This window comes from Schistocerca cancellata, chromosome 2, assembly GCF_023864275.1.
Source record: "Schistocerca cancellata isolate TAMUIC-IGC-003103 chromosome 2, iqSchCanc2.1, whole genome shotgun sequence".
In the NCBI taxonomy this organism is placed as follows: Eukaryota; Metazoa; Arthropoda; class Insecta; order Orthoptera; family Acrididae; genus Schistocerca; species Schistocerca cancellata.
Genome location: NC_064627.1, coordinates 404,902,027 through 404,926,086, shown reverse-complemented (window position 1 = coordinate 404,926,086; position 24,060 = coordinate 404,902,027). Strand labels below are relative to the sequence as shown.

Below are 24,060 nucleotides of genomic sequence, written 5' to 3'. Positions count from 1 at the left end.
TCTAAAAACTAAACTCCTCCCGAACAGGCCATGACGGCCCAACGTTACCGACCGGCCGCCATGTCATCCTCAGCCCACAGGCGTCACTGGATGCGGATATGGAGGGGCATGTGGTCAGCACACCGCTCTCCCGGCCGTATGTCAGTCTACGAGACCGGAGCCACTAGTAGCTCCTCAGTTTGCCTCGTGAGGGCTGAGTGCACACCGCTTGCCAACAGTGCTCGGCAGGCCGGATGGTCACCCATCCAAGTGATTAACTTCGGTGATCTGACGGGAAACGGTGTTACCATTGCGGCAAGGCCGTTGGCAAATAAGTCTGAAGGTGGATTTTTAAAAATTTCTATGATGTGTCTTTTTACGGAGATACAAAACAAATTTATGGTTGGTGTTGCTTATTTCAAGTTAAATTTCATTGATACTGCATATACAGTAGCTAGATTTGTTATCACATTCGTTAAAGACAAACGATCGTCCTAGTACACACATCAAAAAAAGTTCTGAGTCAGATCGGTTCCGAGAGTTCCGGAACCTGTACAGAAAACTGGAATAGAGATCAACGTAAATATCATTTCGCCCTTTTTATTCCTCATAAAAACCACGCATTGAAAGTTGTACCGCCATACAGCGAGAACTTAAGAAGTGGTGGTCCAGATTGCTGTGCACACCGGTACCTCTAATACCCAGTAGCACGTCCCTTTCCACTGATGTATGCATGTATTCGTCGTGGCATACTATCCACAAGTTCATCAAGGCGCTGTTGGTCCAGACTGTCCCACTCCTCAATGGCGATTCGGCGTAGAACCCTCAGAGTGGTTGGTGGGTCACGTCGTCCATAAACAGCCCTTTCCAATCTATCACAGCCATGTTCGATAGGGTTCATGCCTGGAGAACATGCTAGCCACTAGTCGAGCGATGTCGTTATCTTGAAGGAAGCCACTCACAAGATGTGCACGATGAGGGGTAGGGGGGGGGGGGGCGAGAATGCCTCGCCAATATGCTGCCGATATGGCTGCACTATCGGTCGGAGGAAGGCATTCAAGTACCGTACAGCCGTTACGGCGCCTTCCAAGACCACCAGCGGCGTACGTCAGCCCCACATAATGCCACCCCAATACAGCAGGGAACCTTCACCTTGCTGCACTCGCTGGACAGTGTCCAAGGCGTTCAGCCTAACTGGGTCGCCTCCAAACACGTCTGCAACGATTGTCTGGTTACAGGCATATGCGACACTCATCGGTGAAGAGAACGTGATGACAATCCTGAGCGGTCCATTCGGCATATTGTTGGGCCCATCTGTACCGCGCTGCATGATGTCCTGGTTGCAAAGATTGACCTCGCCATGGACGTCGGGAGTGAAGTCGCGTATCATGCAGCCTATTGCACACAGTTTGAGTCGTAACACGACGTCCTGTGGCTGCACGAAAAGCATTATTCAACATGGTAGAGTTGCTGTCAGGGTTCCTCCGAGCCATAATCCGAAGGTAGCGGTCATCCACTACAGTAGTAGCCCTTGGGCGGCCTGAGCGAGGCAAGTCATCGGCAGTTTCTGTCCCTCCGTATCTCCTCCATGTTCGAACATAGCTTTGGTTCACTCCGAGACGCCTGGACACTTCCCTTGTTGAGAGCCCTTCCTGGCACAAACTAACAGTGCGGATGCGATAGAACAGCGGTATTAACCGTCTAGGCATGGTTGAACTACAGACAACACGAGCCGTGTACCTCCTTCCTGGTGGAATGACTGGAACTGATCGCCTGTCGGACCCCCTCCGTCTAATAGGCGCTGCTCATGGATGGTTTCTTTTTTACATCTTTGGGCGGATTTTGAGACATCTCTGAGTAGTCAAAGGGACTGTGTGATACAGTATCCACAGTAGGCGTCTTTCTTCAGGAGTTCTGGGAACCAGGGTGATGCAAAACTTTTTGCTGTGTGTATTTCGGCAGCAGACAACAGAGAATATGTAATTTGAGGTTATTAACACGATATCCTCATAAGGTTCAATTTATCAATTTATACCAATAATACGAACAGAAATGCTCCCGACAACGATTTCGAAGTCGTGGCTACAAGACCATGTGGGACAAGACTGCTGTTGAGCTGGATGCGTAACGGGAAGGAAATTGGTGTTTGACTAAACTGAATAAGCTCGGCGTAAGTAAAATATGAGATGATCATACCAGTCACATTCTAAACTTTAGGCATAACTCATTTTTTAAAATTGAAGTGCAAGGCGAATGTAACATGTGAAAACTGTTTGCCGTACCAAAACTCGAACCCATATGCCTGCTGTGTGACAGATTTTAAGCTTTCGGACGGCCCTTGACTCGTGTTCTGGTAGCACAATACTCGTGCTAAAGCAACCTTTTGTATTGGAGTTCTGTATAGTCCAAAACAGAGCTGGGCACGAGACAGTTAATCTGTTAATTAATGATGTTAACTTTTCGAGTAAAGGATTAACTTTTAAGTAGCGTTTAAAAAAAAAAATAACGGATCCTTAACGTCCGTTAACATTATTTCAGACCGTTAATCGTCTTTTGGCATTGCAGCAATTGGGAGCGGCGTGTCTCAAGCTAGTGTGGACCAATGCACAGCAAACGCTTTTGTTATGAACACCATTCCTTTACTAGACATCGATTCGAAGACTGAAAAGCTGATAAAAACTTTGAACGCCAGCAAAAGTTTAATTTAGAAGAGAACATTCGGCAGGCGCATCGTTGATGAGCATATTCCATTAAAGCAACATCATTAAGTAAGCGAATACCTGATCATTGAAATTCAGACTAGCCTACCTACGAGTATTTGATGATTACGAGTCATTACTTTCAAAAATTTCATTTTGACAACAAAGATAATCTTACCTTTTATTTTTACGAACTGTAGTGTAGTCTTTCTTGTACAGAGCCTTTACAACCTAATGTACAGACCGACCATCAATTGAACAGTATAGATACTGAGATTATTACGTGCTCTTGTCTATTAGCAATTACGTGTTAACGATTAACTTCAGCTTCCGATAAATCTACTATCAAGTAACGCTTTAACGTTTAATGAAGTTAACTTTTTGGTTAATGTTGCCCAGCTATGATCCGAAAACAGTTCTCAAACAGCACAGCTTACTGTCTGCAAAACAATAAAATATCGGAAACAAAACTTTGTAACAAGACAAAGATAAAGTGCATATACAAAACGCATTCATTCCTCTAGAAGGAATTGCAATATTTGACTTTAGTTTGTCTCTACGAAAACGCCAAACTTAAGCGAACGTGCCGATGCGTCTCATAATTGTGCTCCAGAAGAGTCTGGTTGTCTGCAGATGACACTTCACTGCTTGTCAACGGTGGCTATGAGGATAGTTTAATTATTGTACACGATTCGGTAAGATCTGAGAGTACCACATCACATGACAGAAACCATTACATAGTACTTTACGAAAGCAAATTAAAAAACGTCCTTTTAAAGCCCTGGATTAGAACTAATGAACAGCTGCATCATAATGTAAACGGTTTATATCACCTTAGTCTTCGAATTAAATGGTAGATGACTGCCCTTTATGAGGTTACTTGTTCTGGCATACAGTCACATACGTCAGTGTCTACGCAGTAATATTTATTCTTATTGTACTGGAAACAAATTTTAACCAACGATGGGAAAGAAGTATCCAATGTTCTAGACAAGAAAGACATCAACCATACGCATTGGAACTCTTACAAAAAGCTGTACGTATCTTGAACTATCTGTCATGAAATTTGTAACTATTTCGCCATTCACCGCGAAGTTAATATGAGAGCGCCCCACCATTCAAATCCTGAGTTCGCTTCGCTCTTTAAGACATATCGAAAATTTAACTGGTCCATAGCTGATGTAATCTTTTATCCCCTGCCCCTCCTGAAGAAGAGATTTAAGGATATTGCGAAATACAAATCTGAAGAGCTGACGTTACGTGCCACAGTGTTGTGCCCGTGTCATCTCCAATGGAATCTGAAAAACTGGTCCACACAAATTTCTGATACTCTTTGAAGTACAGCGTATATACCGTTTTCAGGTACAGGCACTTGTTCTACAGTGACGCAACCAGTCCTTCTGCATGGCTGCCAAATATAAAATCAGTGTTCTAACAGGTGCTACACCTAATGTTGACCAGCGAAGTATAAGAGAGCACCCCGGTGCCCCTGATTATTCTGGCTAAACTACATTGCGCGTTAACTCATAAAAAGCAATGAAGTAAAATGAGGCTACTACGTAAAATCACATCGCATTTCTTTTGTTGTCCATTTGCTGTCCACTCATCAGGATATTTCTTGTTATGCAATGACGCCTGAAGGACAATATGTCAACAAAGCAAGACTATGTATCAACAATGCGAGACAACTCCCCTGAGAAACCTGTGATTTTTTTAAACTCCCAACAATGTGTGTGTGTTGCAACAAACCAATCGGAACGACCACGTTACAGTAAAGGTCATATTCTAAACGTGTGCGCAGAATATGCATTGCGGCACTGAATTAACACAGCAGTTTTCGTAATAGAACAATACACTTACCAAATAGATTAAGAAGAATAATTACCGACTGTCTAATTATGAATCTGCTTACGTAAAGAGGAAACAAACCTGTAGCTTCTGTCAACGCCAAAAAGCATCACGTGTGAACTGGAATTATTGCTTAGTTTCATTAAACGAAATACATGGGTGGAATAATTCGTTGTTCTTAGTCGATTGCCTGCAACGCCAATTTCAGCGTTCTAATGAACGTCTCAGTACTTGGCAGAAGTACGCCCATACAGTGACATCCTAATCACGACAAAAAATATCAACATTCCGCTATTCTAATAGTGTGAAGCGCATCCAAAGAATCCGTACACGTTTCCCCGACTTGTATTGAGGCCTATCGTCTAGCGCGACTCTGAACATGCTACAGAGCAATGCGTAATATGAAAATATAAAAATTACATTTCTCTAATATATACAATGGCAAATATAACCGCTTCACAGTCAAAATATTTTGACAAATTATACATCCAATTTAACAGCGCTTAACATTGATAGAAAAAAATGAGGCTTTATGACTTTTAAATTCAACAACGACGGGTGCTGCTTCGTGGATATTCATTTGATTGAACAACTTTTTAACTACACACATGGTGGCATAAACATGATTCCGAAACGCAGATTGCTGCCAGCAAAACGTGACAATCTACCCACTCGAGTTCTTATCTCCGTAGTGGTGTTACGGCATTTTGGCGCCAATTATGCGTCTATATCCTGAGATCGCTATAGCGCTGCGGCAAATGACTGGAGTTACGTGCTATCATTACAGAAAAGGAAAAAAAAAGATATTAAGGTAGTAGCTCGTAAATCTACATTCCTACCTTCAAAGCAGACAATTTTCCTGTAGTTTAAAATAAGAACAATATTGATTTACTTAAAATTAAGATGGTAAACACGTGGTATTCGTAAAGCATAAATGGAGCACTAAAGAGAGTCGTGTATCACAGAATACAAGGCGACAGAAGGATCGCAGGTTGGTACTTCGATATACATTCATTACATAGACATTGTAGCTGTTACAGACCTTTAACGTTCGTCACAGCAAACAACGCCGGGCCTCACACTGTTATTCTCGCTGTAGCACTGAGAATTCAGATGTAGGAAACCTTGCACGACCTGATATCGATAGTCTACGATATATCGACTCAGTACAACGGTCATCAAAGTCAAGTCCGAAGTATGTAAATATTTTGTCAGTTTTAGGTACAAACTTACGATGGCGCAGCATATTGACATTTGCTGTTGTTGATTTACATATCACAAACAAATATTCAAATACGAATTTGCCTAGCCATTGACTTTTTTTAAATGGAGAGCCACACTTATTTCTAATGTATTCTAGTGTTACGTATCTATCGATGATCTCAAGCAATAAATGTCGAATTTCATTTCCATCATCTCCTGCGTAGGTACCAATGGCAGGTACTAACCATATCAAACAAAATGGGCTTACAAATTTCTGTAATCAATAGAACGTAGGACGCTATGCTTTCAGAAAAATCTCTGGACACCTGCAAAGACAAGTACAAAAGGAAAGAGGAATGTTTTAGGAGAGAAAAATATTCCAAGCTTATAAACATGGAATGAGATACCCCGATTTCACAATTGCGGCTCGTGCAGTTGGTGGTCGTTACAGTATCTCTGGGTAGGACGGTGTGTTTATGTCTGCCGTAAGGAATGACAGGTGTTGAACATTCGTGTCTTTGAAGATATAGACTACTGTGTCTAAATAAAATTAGTCATGGGGACTGGTAAGTATATGTCAGTAAGAAAAAAAATTTACTCCCCGAATACCGTGTTTTTAAACCAGCTGTCTTTTTCAGGTGAGATGAGCGAAAGTGAAATGCTGGACGTCGTCGAGGCACGGATAACACTGTTGGAAAAACAGATTTTGGGAAAGCGAGACGTTCCAGAAAATTACACGCCTGTATCAGAAGCAATTTCACGGACAAGCAGCCACTTGCAGAGTGCTATATCAGGTCGAGAAAAAATTACTGGCGTCATGAAAAGATTATCAGAACTCGAGAAATATCTTAACCCTAGTAATGATATGTTGGGTGCGGCTGACATCGATGCTATGTATCAAACTATACTACTTTCTGAGCCACTGTTAAGGAATAATGTTGTACTTTTAAATCAGATAAAGGAACTAGAACCAGTACTAAATAGTGAACATACAAAAAATGTGCCAGCACTGTCTAAGCGACTTGAACAATTAGCTCTTAAAAATTTAGAACTTAAAGATAAAGCAGACGATTTATGTGGAAACTTTCGTGATTACATACAAGAGTATAATAGCGCTATTACAGAAATATCGCGTTTACTTGTGAAATTCGATGCATGTCTTACTCGGTTGGAGATTGAAGCTCAGCCCAAGGTCATTGATGACTGATGTTACCGAGTTCCGAATGTCTTTCAAGCCTTTTAGTCTAGCTATCAGCACTGGTGTCATAACGGACGAATTGCATCTGTGGACACAGTAGATCAATTTGTGCACACCATTTAATAACTTTGCAAATCTACTTGTGAAAACTAATTATACATATGTGATTGCAGGAACTTTGTGTTTAGTTCATTAAGCTTGCATTGTCAATCGATTATTTCTGAAAATGTGAATAAAAAGTTAACGTATTTGATGTGCTTCACTCACAGTAGGGCCCATTGGTCCCTGAAGCTTGTACTAAGGATTATGCTGTAAACTATGTTTCATTAAAAAAAAATAAAACTAGTGTAATGCTGTCATGTTTGCTTCACATATTCACATTCTCAATGAACAATAATGAAATCTATTTTGTGATTATTTAAAAACCGACAGCAAATTCCATTTCTTGAGTTGGAAAAAAAATAAATAAAATAAAATAAAATAAAAACTTGTCATGAAACTTTGTATAGTCCTATTACTTCCGCAGAACCAAAATTTGCATGTGATCTTTAAATTAAATAACTGCATTTTTACCTGCTGTTGTCTCATGAAGAATAACTAACAGAAGATTCTAAAATTTGAATGCTTGTAGGGAGTCAATACACCTACGGATACTGAATGTTGCCTTTTTACAGTGATGTCATACATACACAAAAAGGAAGAGAACACATTACTTACTTGCTTCTGTATTATGTTTGGCAATGTATGTTGCAGTGAGACACTGATCCATAGAGTAGCTTGAGATCTAGGTTAGTTTGAAACATGACAGAGTGGTTGTAAGTAAGCAAACTCAATGAATCTGACATGACAATAACTTTCAATCTTATTATAGTGCTTTACTGTGCATATTGGATTTTGCTGTGTTTTTTGTCAAGGCCAATGAGCGGTTTTGAAGGCTTCAGCTAAACTGTTTCTTGATAATGTTAAGTGGACTGTGTTGTGAAAATCTGGTATTTTTAAGCAAGTCTTATCACTTTTTGAGCTGTGTCAATGTTTGTTGATGTGAATAAAGCTGAGTTGCACTGTGATTCAGAATCCACACTGAACTGTAGGTCTCTGTATAACTGGCTGGGTAAGTCAGATCAAAGGCTGGAGGAAGGCAATGGCTACCACCTCCCAGTGGACCATACCTTATCAGTAACTACTCTGTTCTTTAGTTTCAAAGTCACCTATAACTGATCTATCTTTCTTAAAATTCAGTGAAATGCTACATAAGAATGCCAGCTGCATGTTAATTACATCTTCGATTCCGTGCTATATCGAAGACCAAATGAGTATTTTTTCATTCTATTCTAAAACAACCATCTTTTGCTGACAGCTGGGGTTTTCATCACATGCTGAACTGCTCTACACGTTTCTCTCCTAACTCTGACTCGTGTTTATTTTCATGCTGGGCTTTTCCATCCTACCTTGTATATCATTTTAGTTATACTTGTTTTCCTGTGATTTATCAGTGCAGTTTTCTTGTACGGTACTTTTCCTTAGAAAATTGTCGTATGAACTGTCTCTTATACTTCGATCTATGTAATTAATTGCAGCAGCACATTGTGACTACAGTGTCACTGACTTCAATAACATGTTTTCAAGTTCCAGGCTTGATTCTATACAGTAATACTGTTAGGTTTAAGTATAGTGGAAAACAAATAAAGGAATTGGCAGACGCAACAAGTCACGTTACAAGGAGGTGCTGAATAATGGATAGGCACAGAAAATTGTTCAAATTGTACAAACTGCTCTGAACTAGCACCAGTTCTTCACTATTGTGTTGTTGATTTAGATTCATTGGTGTGTAGGTTATTCCTGTTTGCAGAATAAACTAATCAAACCACGTCATGTGTCTCCACATGACATGAAACAAAATCTGATATTTTAGATATTGTTACCGATAGCCTTCGTTGGTATGACTATTCATGTACTGTTTAGCTTCTTGTACACCAGTATATTGCTATCCTTCCCATTACCATGTAATACACTTGAAGGAGGGAAAGTCAGTGTTGTGCTGTAGTGATACGTCATAAGTTAAAGAAGACAGTATCAGTGAACTTACTAGTACATATAATACAATATTATATGAACATATTTAATGATATCTTTTGTACACGTTTTGTGATATATTCAATTACTTCTCTTAAGTTAATGGAAATTTAATTTTTACTTGATTTTTACTATAAAATCCTTCTGTCAAACATTAGACTAGTTTAGAACGCTAAAAATTCAGTTTTTTTTATAGTAATGAGGAATTTTTCTTTTTAAAAACTTACCGTGTTTTCGATATCCTGTTGCATTCATATAGGAAGCATGCTATAACCTTTTAATCCAGACTGTCTAACTCCCTTCTGATAGTTGTTAAAGCTTTGTGAAAATTCTGGTACTGTCTTTTTCCATAGGTCACTAATATATACTGAGGTGACATAACTTACGGGATACCTCCTAATATCATATCGGACCTCCTTTTGCCCGGCGTAATGCAACAAATTGACATGGCATGGACTCAACAAGTCGTTGGAAGTCTCCTGCAGAAATAGTGGCTCATGCTGCTGTTATAGCCATCCATGATTGTGAAAGTGATACCAGTGCAGGATTTTTGTACATGAACAGACCCCATAAATGTTCAATGTGATTTATGTCGGGTGATCTGGATGGCTAAATCACTCACTTGAATTGTCCAGAATGTTCTTCAAATCAGTTGTGAACAGTTGTGGCCTGGTGACATGGTGCATCGTTGTTTGGAAACACAACGTCCATGAATGGCCGAAAATGGTCTCCAAGTAATTAAGCATGACTGTGTCGAGTCAACGATCATTTCAGCTGGACTAGAGGACACAGTACATGCCATGTGAACGCAGCTCATGCCAATATGGAGCTTGCGCAATGTCTTGTCGACAACTTGGGGTCTATGGCTTGATGGGGTTTGCACCACACTCGGTCCTTACTGTCAGCTCTCACCAACTGAAATTGTGACAGGACCATGGTTTTCCAGTTGTCTGTGGCCCAACCAATATGATCACAAGCCCAGGAGAGGTTCTGCAGACAGTGTCTTCCTGTTAGAAAAGGCTCTCTCGTTGATAGTCTACTGTCATACACCATTAAAATCAAATTTCACTGCACTGTCCTAACAGATATGTTTGTCATACATCCCACATTGATTTCTATAGTTATTTCATGCAGCGTTGTTTGTCTGTTTCAGAATATTGAATTCCCTAACAATTTCTGAAATGGAATTCCCCATGTGTCTAGCTCCAGCTGCCATTCCATGTTCAAAGTCTGGTAGTTTCTGTTGTGTAATCACATCGGAAACCTTTTCACGTGAATCACCTAAGAACAGATGACAGCTCCACCAATGTCCTGCCCTTTTATATCTGTTGTATGTGATACTGCCACCACACGCGTATGTGCTTATTGCTACCCCAAGACTTTTTTTCATCTCAGTGTATATGTAGTATAAATATTGTGACAGTCTTTAAAGACAGAGAATTAATGTTGGCATTTATTTCTTTAGTGTGCAAAATTTACCAAGAATATAATGGCACAGGGCTGTATAAAGTACAAGAATGCAAAGTAGGACAAGATTATTACTACTTTCCAGTCAACATAGAGACAGATAGAGATTAATGCGAAAAAAGTTTTCGAGTAACTTGACATTATGCTGAATCCACCATAAAATGATCAATTTGCCTGTCTAGGAATTTTATTAATAAAATTCTTAATAACATCAATTTCAGATGATTGCAGTTTCTTGGCTTCTGTGTGAAACTGCATCAGGATTATTTCTGAAGCTGTATGGTGAAACTACGATTTGAATACTTGATTTGTTGTTTCAGCTGCAACATGCATTGAGTAACTGGGGCACTTTGATAATAAGTAGACGCCTAGCAAGTACATACGCTTCTTTTCTTTTTTTTAATGTCTGGTTCATTCTGTATTCTTCTTGATGTTCTTTCACTGCCTGCATGGTGCGTTGTTCAGTTAACAATGTGAAAGGTGATGCTTTGCTGCTACAAGCATGCATACTCAGATATCTGGTCTGGTAAATCAGTCACCATATGCAGATACACACATAAAAATATTGTGTGTGTTGGTTATGTGTGGTATATCAGAGGAGCTTAAAATATCTTAATTTGCAGTTACTAGTTTACACTGTTGCACTGCCCCATAAGTAGATATTTTTTCCCAGCTTGTCATACACCCTGCATGTGTGGTGAATGGTTAATCCACTGCTGTTATGCTGTTTTGGCGGTCTTAAGATTTAGAGTGCATATGTGTTTATCGTGTGTGATACAGCCTAAGTTCAGGAAGAAGGAAGGGAATGCAGAAGGGAAGATGTATTTAATTGAGGTAGGTTTCCTGAAGGCATGATTCTCAGATAGGCTTCTAAAGTGCTAAACACATCCAAATTCAGGAAAATGCGTGGGAAGTACTTTCAAGTTTCAGCATAAACTGTGTTATGGCTCTGATGGAAAGTATGAAGAGGCTCTTCTCCAGTCACAAGATAATGATCATTCATGCCAGTATTATGGATGCAAAGACGTAAAATGCAGTGTCATTTCATCTATTGCTTTTACGATTAGGCATCCTGTTATAAACAAGATTGAAGAGTCTCTATTTCTTAATTCACCAGTTTTTTTTTTTTTTTTCTTTTTTAAAAATCTATCAGTTATTAATTACTCAATTCCAAAAGAAATTATTTGGCATTTACTTTCAGTTGACAGCTCCATGATGTGCTGAAATATGACAATGAAAAATTTAATTGATTTGTTTTACCAACACCTCTGTGTTGGTATTTACCTTCAGTGAAATGCCTAAGCATTCACAACAAAGCCCAAGAGTCTGAAGCAGTCCTAAAGAATAGTTTTGCTCATATAATACTAAGTACAGAAAACTGGCTAAAATTTAAAATTGACAGAATTGTCTATTGAAAGGATACACTAAAAGGGTGTGTGTCTTTGTCATAGTAGGCAAGAAGCTAAAATCCGCTGAGATAGAAATTGAAGCTGAATATGGGATTTTTTGGTGAAGGCACAGCATTATGGAAGAGCATAATTTTTTAATCAGTTCCTTCTATTAGTTACCAAAGCTTTAGAGCAGATCTTCAGTTCACCAATGCATGTTTCTCAGTCATATTGTCATTTATTTTAAGGAAGTATTAATTGTCCAACAATCAGTTGAGATAATTATGGTTCTGTAAGTGGTGTGTGTGTGTGTGTGTGTGTGTGTGTGTGTGTGTGTCAGGGTATCATATATGAAACAATACTTAATACTTTCTTAGAAAATAGCGTGTGAAAAATAGCTTGGAAGCTCACTCATAATATGAATATATTAGTCGTCATGGTAAAAGATAATCCTGACCTCATTGATGATGTCTGCATTGAACTTATACCGAGGTTGAGAGGGAGTTATAACAACAATATTTACTAAAGTACAAAGGGCAGTTACTACAAGTACAAAGGATAGATATGTACCTAATAAGATCAGTTATGATGATATACATTCATTATGGACTGGGGGGAAAGGAATGAAAGAGGAAGCCAGCTGGTAGAATTTTCCACAGAGCATATTTAATCATCTTTAACATTTCTTTTAAGAATCAAGAAAGAAGGTTTTATACATAAGAGACTTGGAGACAGCAGAATGTTTCAGATTTGTTATATAACGGTAAGACAGATATTCTGGAACCAGATTTTAAACTATAAGACATATCTAGGGGCAGATGTGGACTCTGATCACAATTTATTGGTTATGGACTGTAGACTTAAATGAGAGAGATTGCAAAAAGGTAGAAATTAAGCAGATGGGGCCTGGATAAGTTGAAAGAAAGAGAGATGGTTGAGAATTTCAGAGGGAGCATTAGCTAATGATTGACAAGAACAGGAGAAAGAGATACAATAGAAAATGAAAGAGTAGCTTTTGCGAAATGAAATAGTGAAGGAGGCAGAGGATCAAATAGGTAGAAAGAGAAGGCTTGGGTAACAAAGAAGATACTGAATTTAATGAAAGAAGAAAATATAAAAATGAAGCAGGCAAAAGGGAATACATACATCCAAAAATGAGAGACAGGAAGTGCAAAATGGCTAAGGAGGAATGGCTAGAGGACAAATGTTAGGATTTACAAGCATATTTCACTAACGGAAAGACAGATATTGCCTACAGGAAAATTAAAGATACTTTTGGAGAAAAGAGAAGTAGCTGTATGAATATCAAGAGCTTAGATGGGAAACCAGTATTGAGCAAAGGAAGTAAAGGTGGAGTATATAGATGGTCTATACAAGGGAGGTGAACTTGGAGGAAATGTTATAGAAAAGGAAGAGGACATAGATGAAGGCAAGATGGGACATGTGATACTGTGAGAAGAATTTAATAGAGCACTGAAGGATGTAAGTCAAAACAAGACCCCTGGAGCAGACGAAATTCTGTCAGAACTACTGATAGCCTTGGGAGAGCCAGCCATGACAGAACTCTTCCATCTCATGTACAAGATGTGTGAAACTGGCGAAATACCCTCAGACGTAAAGAGTAACATAATAATTCCAATTCTAAACATAGCAGTTGCTGGAAAATTACCCAACCATCAGTTTAACAAGTCATGGTTGCAAATTACTAATATGAATTCTTTACAGAAGTATGAAAACACTGGTAGAAGCTGACCTTGGGGGAAGATCAATTTGGATTTCAGAGAAATGTAGGAAGAAGCAAGGCAAAACTGACTCTACGACTTATATTAGAACATAGGTTAAGGAAAGGCAAACCTATGTTTGTAGCACATGTATTCTTAGATTTCGACAATATAGACTGGAATACTCTCTTTGAAATTCTGATGGTAGCAGGAGTAAAATGCAGGGAGCAAAGGCTATTTATATCTTGTAAAGAAACCAGACAGCAATTATAAGAGCCGAGGGCATGAAGGGGAAGCAGTGGTTGAGAAGAGAGTGAGACAGGGTTGTAGCCTGTCTCTGATGTTATTCAATTGTACATAGAGCAAGCAGTAAAGAAATCCAAAGAAAAATTTGGATTAGGAATTAAAGTTTAGAGAGAAGAAATAAAAACTTTGCTGTTTGCCGATGACACAGTAATTCTGTCAGAGACAGCAGAAGACTCAGAAGAACATTTGAACGAAATGGACAGTGTATTGAAAGGAAAATATAAAATGAACATCAACAAAAACAAAACAAGGATAATGGAATGTACTGGAATTAAATCAGGTGATGCTGAGGGAATTAGATTAGGAAATGATACACGTGAAGGGACCGAAAGGGTTTTGCTATTTGGGCAGTAAAACAATTGGTGATGGCTGAAATAGAGAGGATTTAAAATACAGATTGGCAATGGCAAGAAAAACATTTCTGAAGAAAAGATATTTGTTAATTTTGGACATAGATTTAAGTGTTAAGGGTGGTCTGTCTGGCTAGTGGTGGTTGAAATCATCAGCAATAATACAGATGTTCCTTTCTGCTGATATCAAGATAATATCAATGTGTCCAGCTTGTATTAATGTCATCAACTTTCATATCAACTGCAAGGAATAAATATCAGTCATAACTTGAGAATGAATAAAGCTATACTGAAATATAAGGTGCAATTATTCTTCTTAGGCAATCCTGTTTGTATAATACATCAGATGACTGCTTTCCCTTTGAAAATTAGGAGTTGCATTCAGGATGGCAGCCTTCAAAATGTCTCATAGGCCCCTCTCCCAACCTGTACAATGGATTAGGTGTACCAGCCACAGGAATTTATTTTGGTGAAAATTATGTCTTAGACTGGGACTAGACAGGTCCATAGGCATTGTTGCTTGGCTGTATGCTCAAGATGACAGATAGTGGCTGTTGCATGTCTGTGGCTGTGGCTGATGCTGGACCATACTTCTGGCATTAGCAGCAAGGCTATCATGACTTTTATAGCTTGCACCCATGCCCAAAGTCATGAGCAACCCTTCAGCACACAAAGTGCCTTATACCAGGCCTAGCAATGAAGTTTGACTATTAACTTATCTCCCACAGTGTTTTGTAAAATGTGCTCTAGGTGTGTCCTTACAACTGACTGGCCAGCTCAAATTCTTCAACTTACCAATCAAATTATGTATTAAAATTGATGTGGCATAATGCCATCCTTCACCCTAATAAAGGAAATACACACTCACCATGAATATTCCTTTCTAAAAGTATTACATAAATGAATAATTTTTAGTTAAGCAATGTCTGTAAAACCATCTCCATGTCCCGTTGGGACATATATTTTGTCATATGCCTTTGACTGGTGCCTCCATTGTACTCTTTTCACTGGTTCTACTGGCCGACAACTTACAGGATGCTCGTCTGGTCCTTGTGATCCATACAAGAGTTCTCCAGCTTGCCTGAAGTGCCATTGTGTCAAGAAATGTTTTTGCCTAACATGTTTTTGCGTAAAAGAAATTGCAGGCTAATTGGGAGAGAGTATCATTCAAATCCACAAACCCAACATTAAATCTTGCCCGTAAGACTTCTTCTTTTACTTATTGCACTGAAGTCCACCTTAGTTCGAAGTACACATTAGACTGTAGGTCCCTCTGTAACTGGCTGAGTAAGTCAGATCCTAGCTTGAAAAAAAGGGAGCCACTTCTATATCAAATAAAGCACTATTGTGTCCAAACCAATCATCAAACTACCCTATCATTTTATGTGGAGATTTCAGTACTAATTTAATCTCTAATCGAAAACACGTAGAGTTACTGATTTTCAACTTTGTTCTTTGTCCCCACATTAACATTCCCAAAAAGAATCGAATGATATAATAGTGATTGAGAGTTTAATTCTAAATTCCACTTTCTTTCATGAAATGTGGACAATACAATAAATTATTTGTCTGACCATGATGGTCTTTTGGCAGTGATAAAGCATCCCTACAAATGGATTTAGAAGTGAGAAGCAGAATTTCCCAGAAGCAGATGTGTTTACACGGTCACAATACTTAAGAAATAATTTACAGATGAACAGTGAGAAGAAATTTATAGTGGCACACAGCAGACGAGAAATTTAATTCTTTCCTTAAAATGTTCTTACAACACTATGAATCCAGTTTTTCTTTATGGGAAGTCAGGGGAAATCACAGAGGAAGCCAACAGAGAGGGTGGCTAACATCTGTGTTGGAAAAACCTTTTGCCATGGAGAGTGAACTTCATTTAATATACAGGACAAGGTATTATCAAAATGCTCTGCAAGCAGTACTGCAAAATTCCCCACTGTGTCATGTGAAAAATAGAACTTGAGCTCTATGCACAAAATTTCATTAACAAAGTGAAGAGTTAAAAGCATTACTATACATGAAATGAATAAACTTGAAAAGGCAAAATGTATTCACCTTTCTGATGACAGTAGCTGAGACAGACGGCATTAGATTCAAATGTCTGGTCATTAAATTCAATGAATTCTTCCTAAAGTGCCTGAAAACACAGGGACAAAAATGGACTTTTGAAAGCAAATGCATCATATTTACTTAGATAGGCATGGTATACCTCACTAGAAGAAATAAATTTCTGTCAACTCAACTACGAAAGAGATCACAAAAAAAACATGAAGTTACTGCAAATTAGTTACTCCTCTGGCTCTGATGGTATTTCAACCAAAGTACACGTGCCCACTGGATGACACCTTCCTTAACAACAGTCTATAATCAAGGTGCATTTCCTGGAAGGCTGAGATATGCAGGAGTAATACCCCTTTGTAAAACTGAAAATAAGGATGTCACCTCTAATTACAGGTTCATTTCCCTGCTTCCTTTATTTCTAAAATATTTTGAGAACTTAGTTCGTAATGGACCATTTAACACAATAACCTTTAAATCACTGTTCGTATTGAACTGCGCATTGACTGAATGACTGATGGTCTAAGGCGCCTTGTCACGGTCCCCCTGTTGGAGGTTCGAGTCCTCCCTCAGGCACGTGTGTGTGTGTGTGTGTGTTGTCCATAGCGTAAGTTAGTTTAAGTTAGATTAAGTAGTGTTTAGGCTTAGGGACCGATGACCTTATCAGTTTGGTCCCATAAGACCTTACCACAAATTTCCAGTTTTGAATGAGTGAGACTATGATTTCCTATGAGCTAAGTGAGCTGGTGTTTAAAGTTATTTGCTAAAAGCTGCTGGTAATTGGCAATTGGATACAGCCCTACACAAAGGCATAGGGTTTTATTCCACTGTATCACTGTGTCTGGAATAATTATGCAGCAGAAAATAAGGGAGCACTAGGACAGCAGTTTCAACAAGCTAGCATAATAAAACATAATATAATTGAATAGATAAAAAGTCTGCTCAGCAAGTGGTGGCACGAGAAAACACATACAAAATGGAAAAGATTTTCATATGATTTCTATAACCTTTATGTGTGTTTTCTTCAGCTGCTGTTTGGTGAGTAGATTTTTTATCCATTCAGTATTATATTACATTTTCAAACATTAATTCTTTTCATTGATATGACATAAAAAATGACAGACATGTGGAGGGACAACACAGTTATATTATTCAATAATTATGAGAATCACATGGAAAATAAATCACTGATGAGCAAACAGTACTGTTCACTGTACAAAACAGGCACTGCCTCGTAATGATTCCAACAAATTATCCAAGAAATTTTAACCAACAATTTAGAATAGTGTCTGCCCCTTTCACGAGTAAGGTAATGACCACACAATCATTGCTTCTGACCCTAGGCAGCTTCTGACTTGAAAATCACACTTTAACACACTGTGATACTAATAGTCAAGACTGAAGTATAGATAAAAGATGGGAAAGAGCAGGAAGGCATTATGAGGAAGAGAACTGTGGAGAACTGTACTCCCAACATATGATCTTTATCTGGCTTGGGTGTGAGCTGTTGAGAGCAGGTAGCACGAGGCATTATTGCAGCACTGGCAGTGGTAAATTATGAATAACATACAGCACAGTTGGTAGAATTATTAGTGAGTAAAGGAATGCTTAACTTTCACAGCTCATGAACACTTGTTGCTAGCCACATCTGAATAAAAAGAATATGTACGCCCTATGCTAACAACTGTTGGCCTAACAGTCCATCTGCTTTGTCCTATAAAGGATGACTCATACCTACAACTATGTGATCCAGATGAAGCCTGCACACCAAGTGAGGCAAGGTGTGCTCACAGTTTTATTAGATCATTTTGAGAAAAAACAGGAGACAACTCAAGTCTGCATGGTACTAACTTTCTAGTGACCATGCTGCCAGTGCCTGTCTCCACTCCCTAGCCCAAGGCCAGCCACAGTGTGCCAAACTTTACGCATGCAGGATGTGTGGGCCAAGTGTCGTCCTGCGTCTGCTTTGGTCGTTCGTTCCTGGAAGTTTCAGTTCAAAGCACCCCTGTCCACATGCAGATGTAACTGATTGATCTGCTGTGTAATTCCCATTGTAAAGACAAATACTTTTACATTAACAATATCCAGGACATCTTCACTGTTTTCCTCAGGGAGAGCTTCCACATCTTCATAATGAGTTTGAATCGTGACAAAATATTTGTCAGAATATGTGTTTGAAAGGCTTTTTTTGATTACGAAATGAAATAAGTCACAATTATGTGGGTAGTTGAGTGCAAAAATCTGTGAAATTATCTCTTTCTGTCTGTGTACCAACAGTTTGTAGCAGACAAAAATTATGTTATGTATTCAGTGTGCCAAAAAAAATTAAGTAATACTGATAATTCATTTGGTCTGTGATTTACGTTGTTAAGAAATACGAATCCAAGTAGTATGCAGTACGACTGCATTGCCATTTAAATAGGGCATGTTCACCATTTACCCCTCTTCCTACTTATACATACTTCATACATACAGTGTGCTGTAGCAGTGGGGGAAACATGCCATTTCACTAAGTGCTGCAGCACGCAAGCCACAATTTGACTGAATTTTTGGCCACCCCTGCCACCATGAGGGACCAATGTAAAGGCATTCAGTTGGCACTCACTGTATGTGGTGTAGGAGAGCTTTTCAGTTGTGTTCAAACTTTGTAAGCGCATGGTGTAAGGGAGTTTTTAACGAAGTAGCTGCTTTCGAACTGGGAAATGGATTCTCATTAGCTGCCATCTTTTGGGTTTTAATTAAATAATTGATGACTAATGCTGCCAAGCTGAAACTTTGAGTACAATGACTCTTGTATATGGGGAAGTTATCAGTAACTCTTCTTGCTTTTTTCCAACATAATTAAACATATAAAATTTGACCATAAAGCTTCAATAAATCTAAAGTAATCAGTATATCAAAATTTAATTTACAAGACTATCTTCCTTTAATTACTACTGATTAATTGATATGATCATTTATGGGAAAAACTTGATATTTGAGATGCTACACTCAGCTTCAGTTCCTTAAATGATTCTCTCTAGAGAAAGCAATCTACAAACTCACAAATCCACCTCATAACAAAAATTGCCATGTTAGCATTTTCTGTGACTTTATCAAGGCCTTTTGTTATGTACATCATATACTTCTACAAGGCAAATTAAAACATATGGATAGTAAGAGCATCTCACTTGCATGGATGGAGTCATACCTTAACAACATATTAAAATTATAATTTTTTGTGGCTCGATGGACAAGTGCAAGTCTTTCAATTGGATGCCCCTAAAGTGACCTGTATATCCCTAATCTACCCCACTTCTCCAACCAGGGAAAGGAAACCTATAATTTATGATGGAATCTGAACCACACATCGTTCCTGGTGACTCCTTGTATCACAGAGAGGTGAAGTCTAGGTTAGAGGAAAACTGAAAATTGTTATTTTCCAAAAAGGGTTTGATCCACAAGCTCTCAGTTTCCAGGCACACTCTTTACCACTAGATTACCAGGCCTCACTCATATTAAAATAAAACCACAGATTTAATATTAAATATAGTCTCATGCAAGATTCAGTGTTTGGCCCATTCCTGTCCTTGATCTATGCAAATGATTTAACAAAGGCATTGGAAACACATCCAAAACCGTGATGTTTGTCATTCATCCAACTAGGTCACCATTGTCATCATCATCATCATCTACATAATTATCATTATCATCATGTACATTTTTGGGCTAGACATCTTTGTCTGTTCCAAACCAAACAATTAAAAGCTGATCACATCATTTTCCTTGAGGTTTTTTAATTCTATTATTTCTTTGTTTGCTGTTCATATAACAATCAGTTTTTGGACGTAGTAATTGATTTTAGTTCACATATACAAAGGTTTAGCTAACATAGTGAAGTGCATACATTGATATAAATAGTGAACATCAGAAATTATCATTTTTTTGTTGCAAGGCAAACTTATGCTATACACACTGTTTTAAAGAGACATTACAACTTGAAATATAAATGAGTAAATTGATATATAAGGGGCATTCAAAAAGAAACAAGCCAGAGGCATAATTACTGAAACCAATACCTCTATGTTAGAAGTATTGACCCTGGCTGTTGAGACACTTGTCCCACTGTGACCCAAGGCAGAGAATGGCTGTTTCATAAAACTCCTGGGTCTGCAATGTTAACCAGTTCTGCAAGTACAGTTGGACGTTGTCGTCCGAGGTGAATCATTTGCCCCTTTAGACCCTTTTTAAGGGGACTAAAAATGGTGTAATCACAGGGAGAGAGGTCTGGACTGTACGGAGGGTGGCTGAGAACCTCCCACTTGAATTTCTGCAGGAGTGCCGCAACTGTGTTGACTGTTTGAGGCTTTGCATTGTCGTGGAGCAGAATGACTCCATGGGTGAGATTGCCTGGGCGTTTTGATTTCATTGCTTGCAAAGGGTGGTCAAGGGTTGCGAGTAATGCTGGGCATTCACTGTTGTCCCATTCTGTAGGAAGTGAATCAGAAGAGGGCCATCTTTGGCAAAGAAGCCTAACCTTTCCTGGACTTGTGTAGATGACCTTGGATTTTTTTTAGTGGTGGTGACCCTGGATGCTTCCACTTTGTCGTTTTGATTCTGGTTCAAAGTGATAACACCATAACTCATCTCCAGCCACCACTCGTGCCAGGAATGCATTCCCATCCCAAGCATAGCACTGCAGATGAGCAAGGCAGTGGGCCATTTGACATGCTTTCTTGTGCGGTTGAAGACTGTGAGGCATCAATTGAGCACACACTTTGGGCATGTGCAGTCGTTCCTTCATGATGGTGTGAACACTTCTGATGCTCAATCCGACCACGGCAGCTATGGCTTTCACTGTCACTCGGCGGTCCTGGGTAATAAGTGCATTCACCAGCTGAACAATGTCATCGGTAATGCAATGTGGTGCTCCAGACTGTGCATCATTGGCTAACAACACCTGTCCTTCCCTGAAGGGCTTGTGCCATGCGTTGACCCTTTCAAGGGACATGCAGTGTTCACCGTACACTTGTGACATTCGTCGATGAATGTCCGTTCCTCCTACTCCTTTCACTGTCAGAAAACGAACATCATGTCTTTGCTCTTCTTTTGGTGCCTCCATGTCACTGTTTGCAATGTGACTGGCAGTATTGGATGATTGATGCATGCTGCTAGCTCTGTATAGTCACGTGACGTGCATGCATGTGATGGGCTGTGAACTTCCACGCTCTGGTCAGAACCACACCTCATTACACATACCACAATATTACCCTCCTGTCACCAGTTTGCACATTCCAGACTCCAGCTTGTTTGTTTTTGGACACCCCTTACAGTATTTGAAAATCAGAAATTATCTTTTTTTGTTACAAAAAGTAACTTACACTGTATACACTGTTTTAGAAAGAGGACATTATAACTTGAAATTTTGCACTGAATAACAGCTTTTCACTATTAATAAATGCTGAAGTTTATTCTTTACAGTGTTTAAATTAGCTGTCTTGAGGTCAGAGGTAGTCTGTTATAGAAGATTGTTCCTACTGTATGTGGACTACGATCTGCAGCCTTTTTTTTTCTTGCAATTCTGTGAAAGTTTTCCCTTCCCAGTGTATTACTGTTTGTTTCATTATATTCTGGATTTTGTTTCAAACACATTATTGCCTGCAGGATGCACGTTGAGTAGATGGTTTGTGTTTTACATTTTCTGAAGATTTCTCTACAAGGCTCTTTCTTGTTTACTTTAGCTACCACTCTTACTGCCTTTTTTTATAGTCTGAAGAGCCCATCTGTATAGGTAGTTTGTGCCCCACCCCATATCTCAGTACCATACCGAAGATTTGGATGTATCACTCCGAAGCATATTTGTCTCAAGCTATCATGGTGCAAGAAGGACTGTTTCAGTACATACACATTTGTACTGGTTTTCTTACAACTATGGTCTATATGTTTTTTCCATGAGAGAAGTTTGTCAACAATTATACCCAAAAATTTGTGTAGCTGTTTTACTAACACAAGTTGAGTGGCTTATTTGATAGGAATATTTATGAGCTTTAAGGTTTAGTTAAGGGATCACTGTATTTTTTTCTGATCAGACTGTATTTTGTTAAACAGCAATTCCCAAATGGAAGAGATTTACGCAGAGTACCAGTAACACAATTAATGGTGAGAGCAGTGTAGTAACTTTCTTGTCAGTCATAAATTCAGCACCATTATATAGCTTTACAATATGCTGCTAATGACAGACAGCAGCATGGTGCCACATTTACCAATCCAATCCCTTTCCCAACAACACTACAAAAATGACTGACATTATCACACAAGCTATATACTTCTCAACCACTGTGTATAGGAATGTATTTTACATAGAAGCGCACATAACAACTGCAAATAAGTACTCATTTAATAAACTGAAAATAAGTCCAGTATATAAGCAAGAGCCCAGTGAAGTTACTTTGTCTGTTCATGGAACAGGACAGGACAGGAAATGCTGGGAAGGTACAATCTGTCTGTAAACTGAAAAGCGAGCAGCACTCATGGTGGGGGATGTTACCTTTTGTGGAAGAATGCTGCAACTACCATACAGGATGACTAAAAATCAATTTCCCCATCCAGCAGTATAGAGCAGTGTGCAGAGATTTATGTAGATTCTGTCCATATGTGTTCCTTGTGTAGTATTATAGTGACATATATCTGTATTCTAGGTAATGTTAATGCATTCTGTATGAATTAAACAAAACCCCCTCCCTCCCCCCACCCTGCATGTCTGCGCACTGCATCACTGCCAATGATTCATAGGGTGTACTGTAGAGGGTTGGTATAGCTTTGTGAAACATCCTGCAGTTGCTTCTTGTGATATAGTGGGGTAGGTAGAGAGGGTAATCACCTGCTTGCTATTCAGTTTGCAGACCTATGACGGAGGGAATTGCATGACCACAGTCCAGCGACCTACCTTCCCGCATGCTTTTACCCTCCACCGTGCACCTTCCATCCTGTTATATCTCCAGAACACACAATTTGCCCCTTGTCGCTAACATCAGAATTGAATTTAGGATGGACTGTGAAATTCACAACAATAATAAAAGGCGTAAAATTAATGTCTATATTGACTACTTGTTTTTGTGCAAGGTTCTGATGGAGTTCTGTATTCAACTGCAAGAGTTTTTAACATGTTACTGACAGACATGAGTCAGGAAACTGAAAATGCCCAGATATTCAAAAAACAGAGAAAAAGAATAAGCTATAGAACTGCTTCCATAATTTATCAGAATATTTAGACTTAAGAATAAAAGTTCCAGTGTGGCATGTATTCACATTAAACTAATTTCAACTTTTCTAATATATGCACAACTGATAGTGTTTTCTATCAGTAAAGTTACATAGATTACTATACCATCAATATTGAAAGGGCAGATTGATACTCACCATACAGAACAGCTGTTGATTCACAAACGATGCCATGAAAAAGAATGCTAGAAATATTCAGGTTTTGGACTAAGTCCTTCAACAGTAGAAGAAACATAGATTCACATAAGCAATCAACATAACAGCTCCCTTTAGTGATCAATGACAAACATACTTTTATTGGACTTCATAATTCTTTTGTGCTTGAAATTACTTTTAAAATGCTACACAATCAGACACTGTTGATTTCACTATAATTAACTTCATAAAAACATCACTCCAAAAAGAAATACAAGCCAAGTACAGTCATACGCTTAGTATATTTGTTTTGTGGCAATCTTGCCACACACACACAAATAATCATTAATATAAATTAGTTTTCTC

The 24,060-nt window shown here is 38.8% G+C and overlaps 2 protein-coding genes across 4 annotated transcripts in view; one reads left to right on the top strand and one right to left on the bottom strand.

Annotated features, from left to right (window-relative positions):
• Positions 1 to 5,687, bottom strand: part of LOC126161850 (sodium-dependent phosphate transporter 1-B) — a 282,548-nt gene extending 276,861 nt beyond the window's left edge. For all 3 annotated transcript variants that reach the window (XM_049917956.1, XM_049917960.1, XM_049917957.1), the window contains exon 1: positions 5,569 to 5,687. The gene's annotated coding sequence lies outside the window, so the exon portion shown is untranslated. The remainder of the gene's footprint in view (positions 1 to 5,568) is intronic.
• Positions 5,688 to 5,966: 279 nt separating this feature from the next.
• Positions 5,967 to 7,175, top strand: LOC126161851 (dynactin subunit 3-like). The gene is made up of 2 exons (XM_049917961.1): positions 5,967 to 6,295; positions 6,368 to 7,175. Exons 1-2 carry the CDS (start codon positions 6,286 to 6,288, stop codon positions 6,934 to 6,936), a joined length of 579 nt encoding a protein of 192 aa, XP_049773918.1. The 5' UTR covers positions 5,967 to 6,285; the 3' UTR covers positions 6,937 to 7,175.
• Positions 7,176 to 24,060: the final 16,885 nt, after the last annotated feature.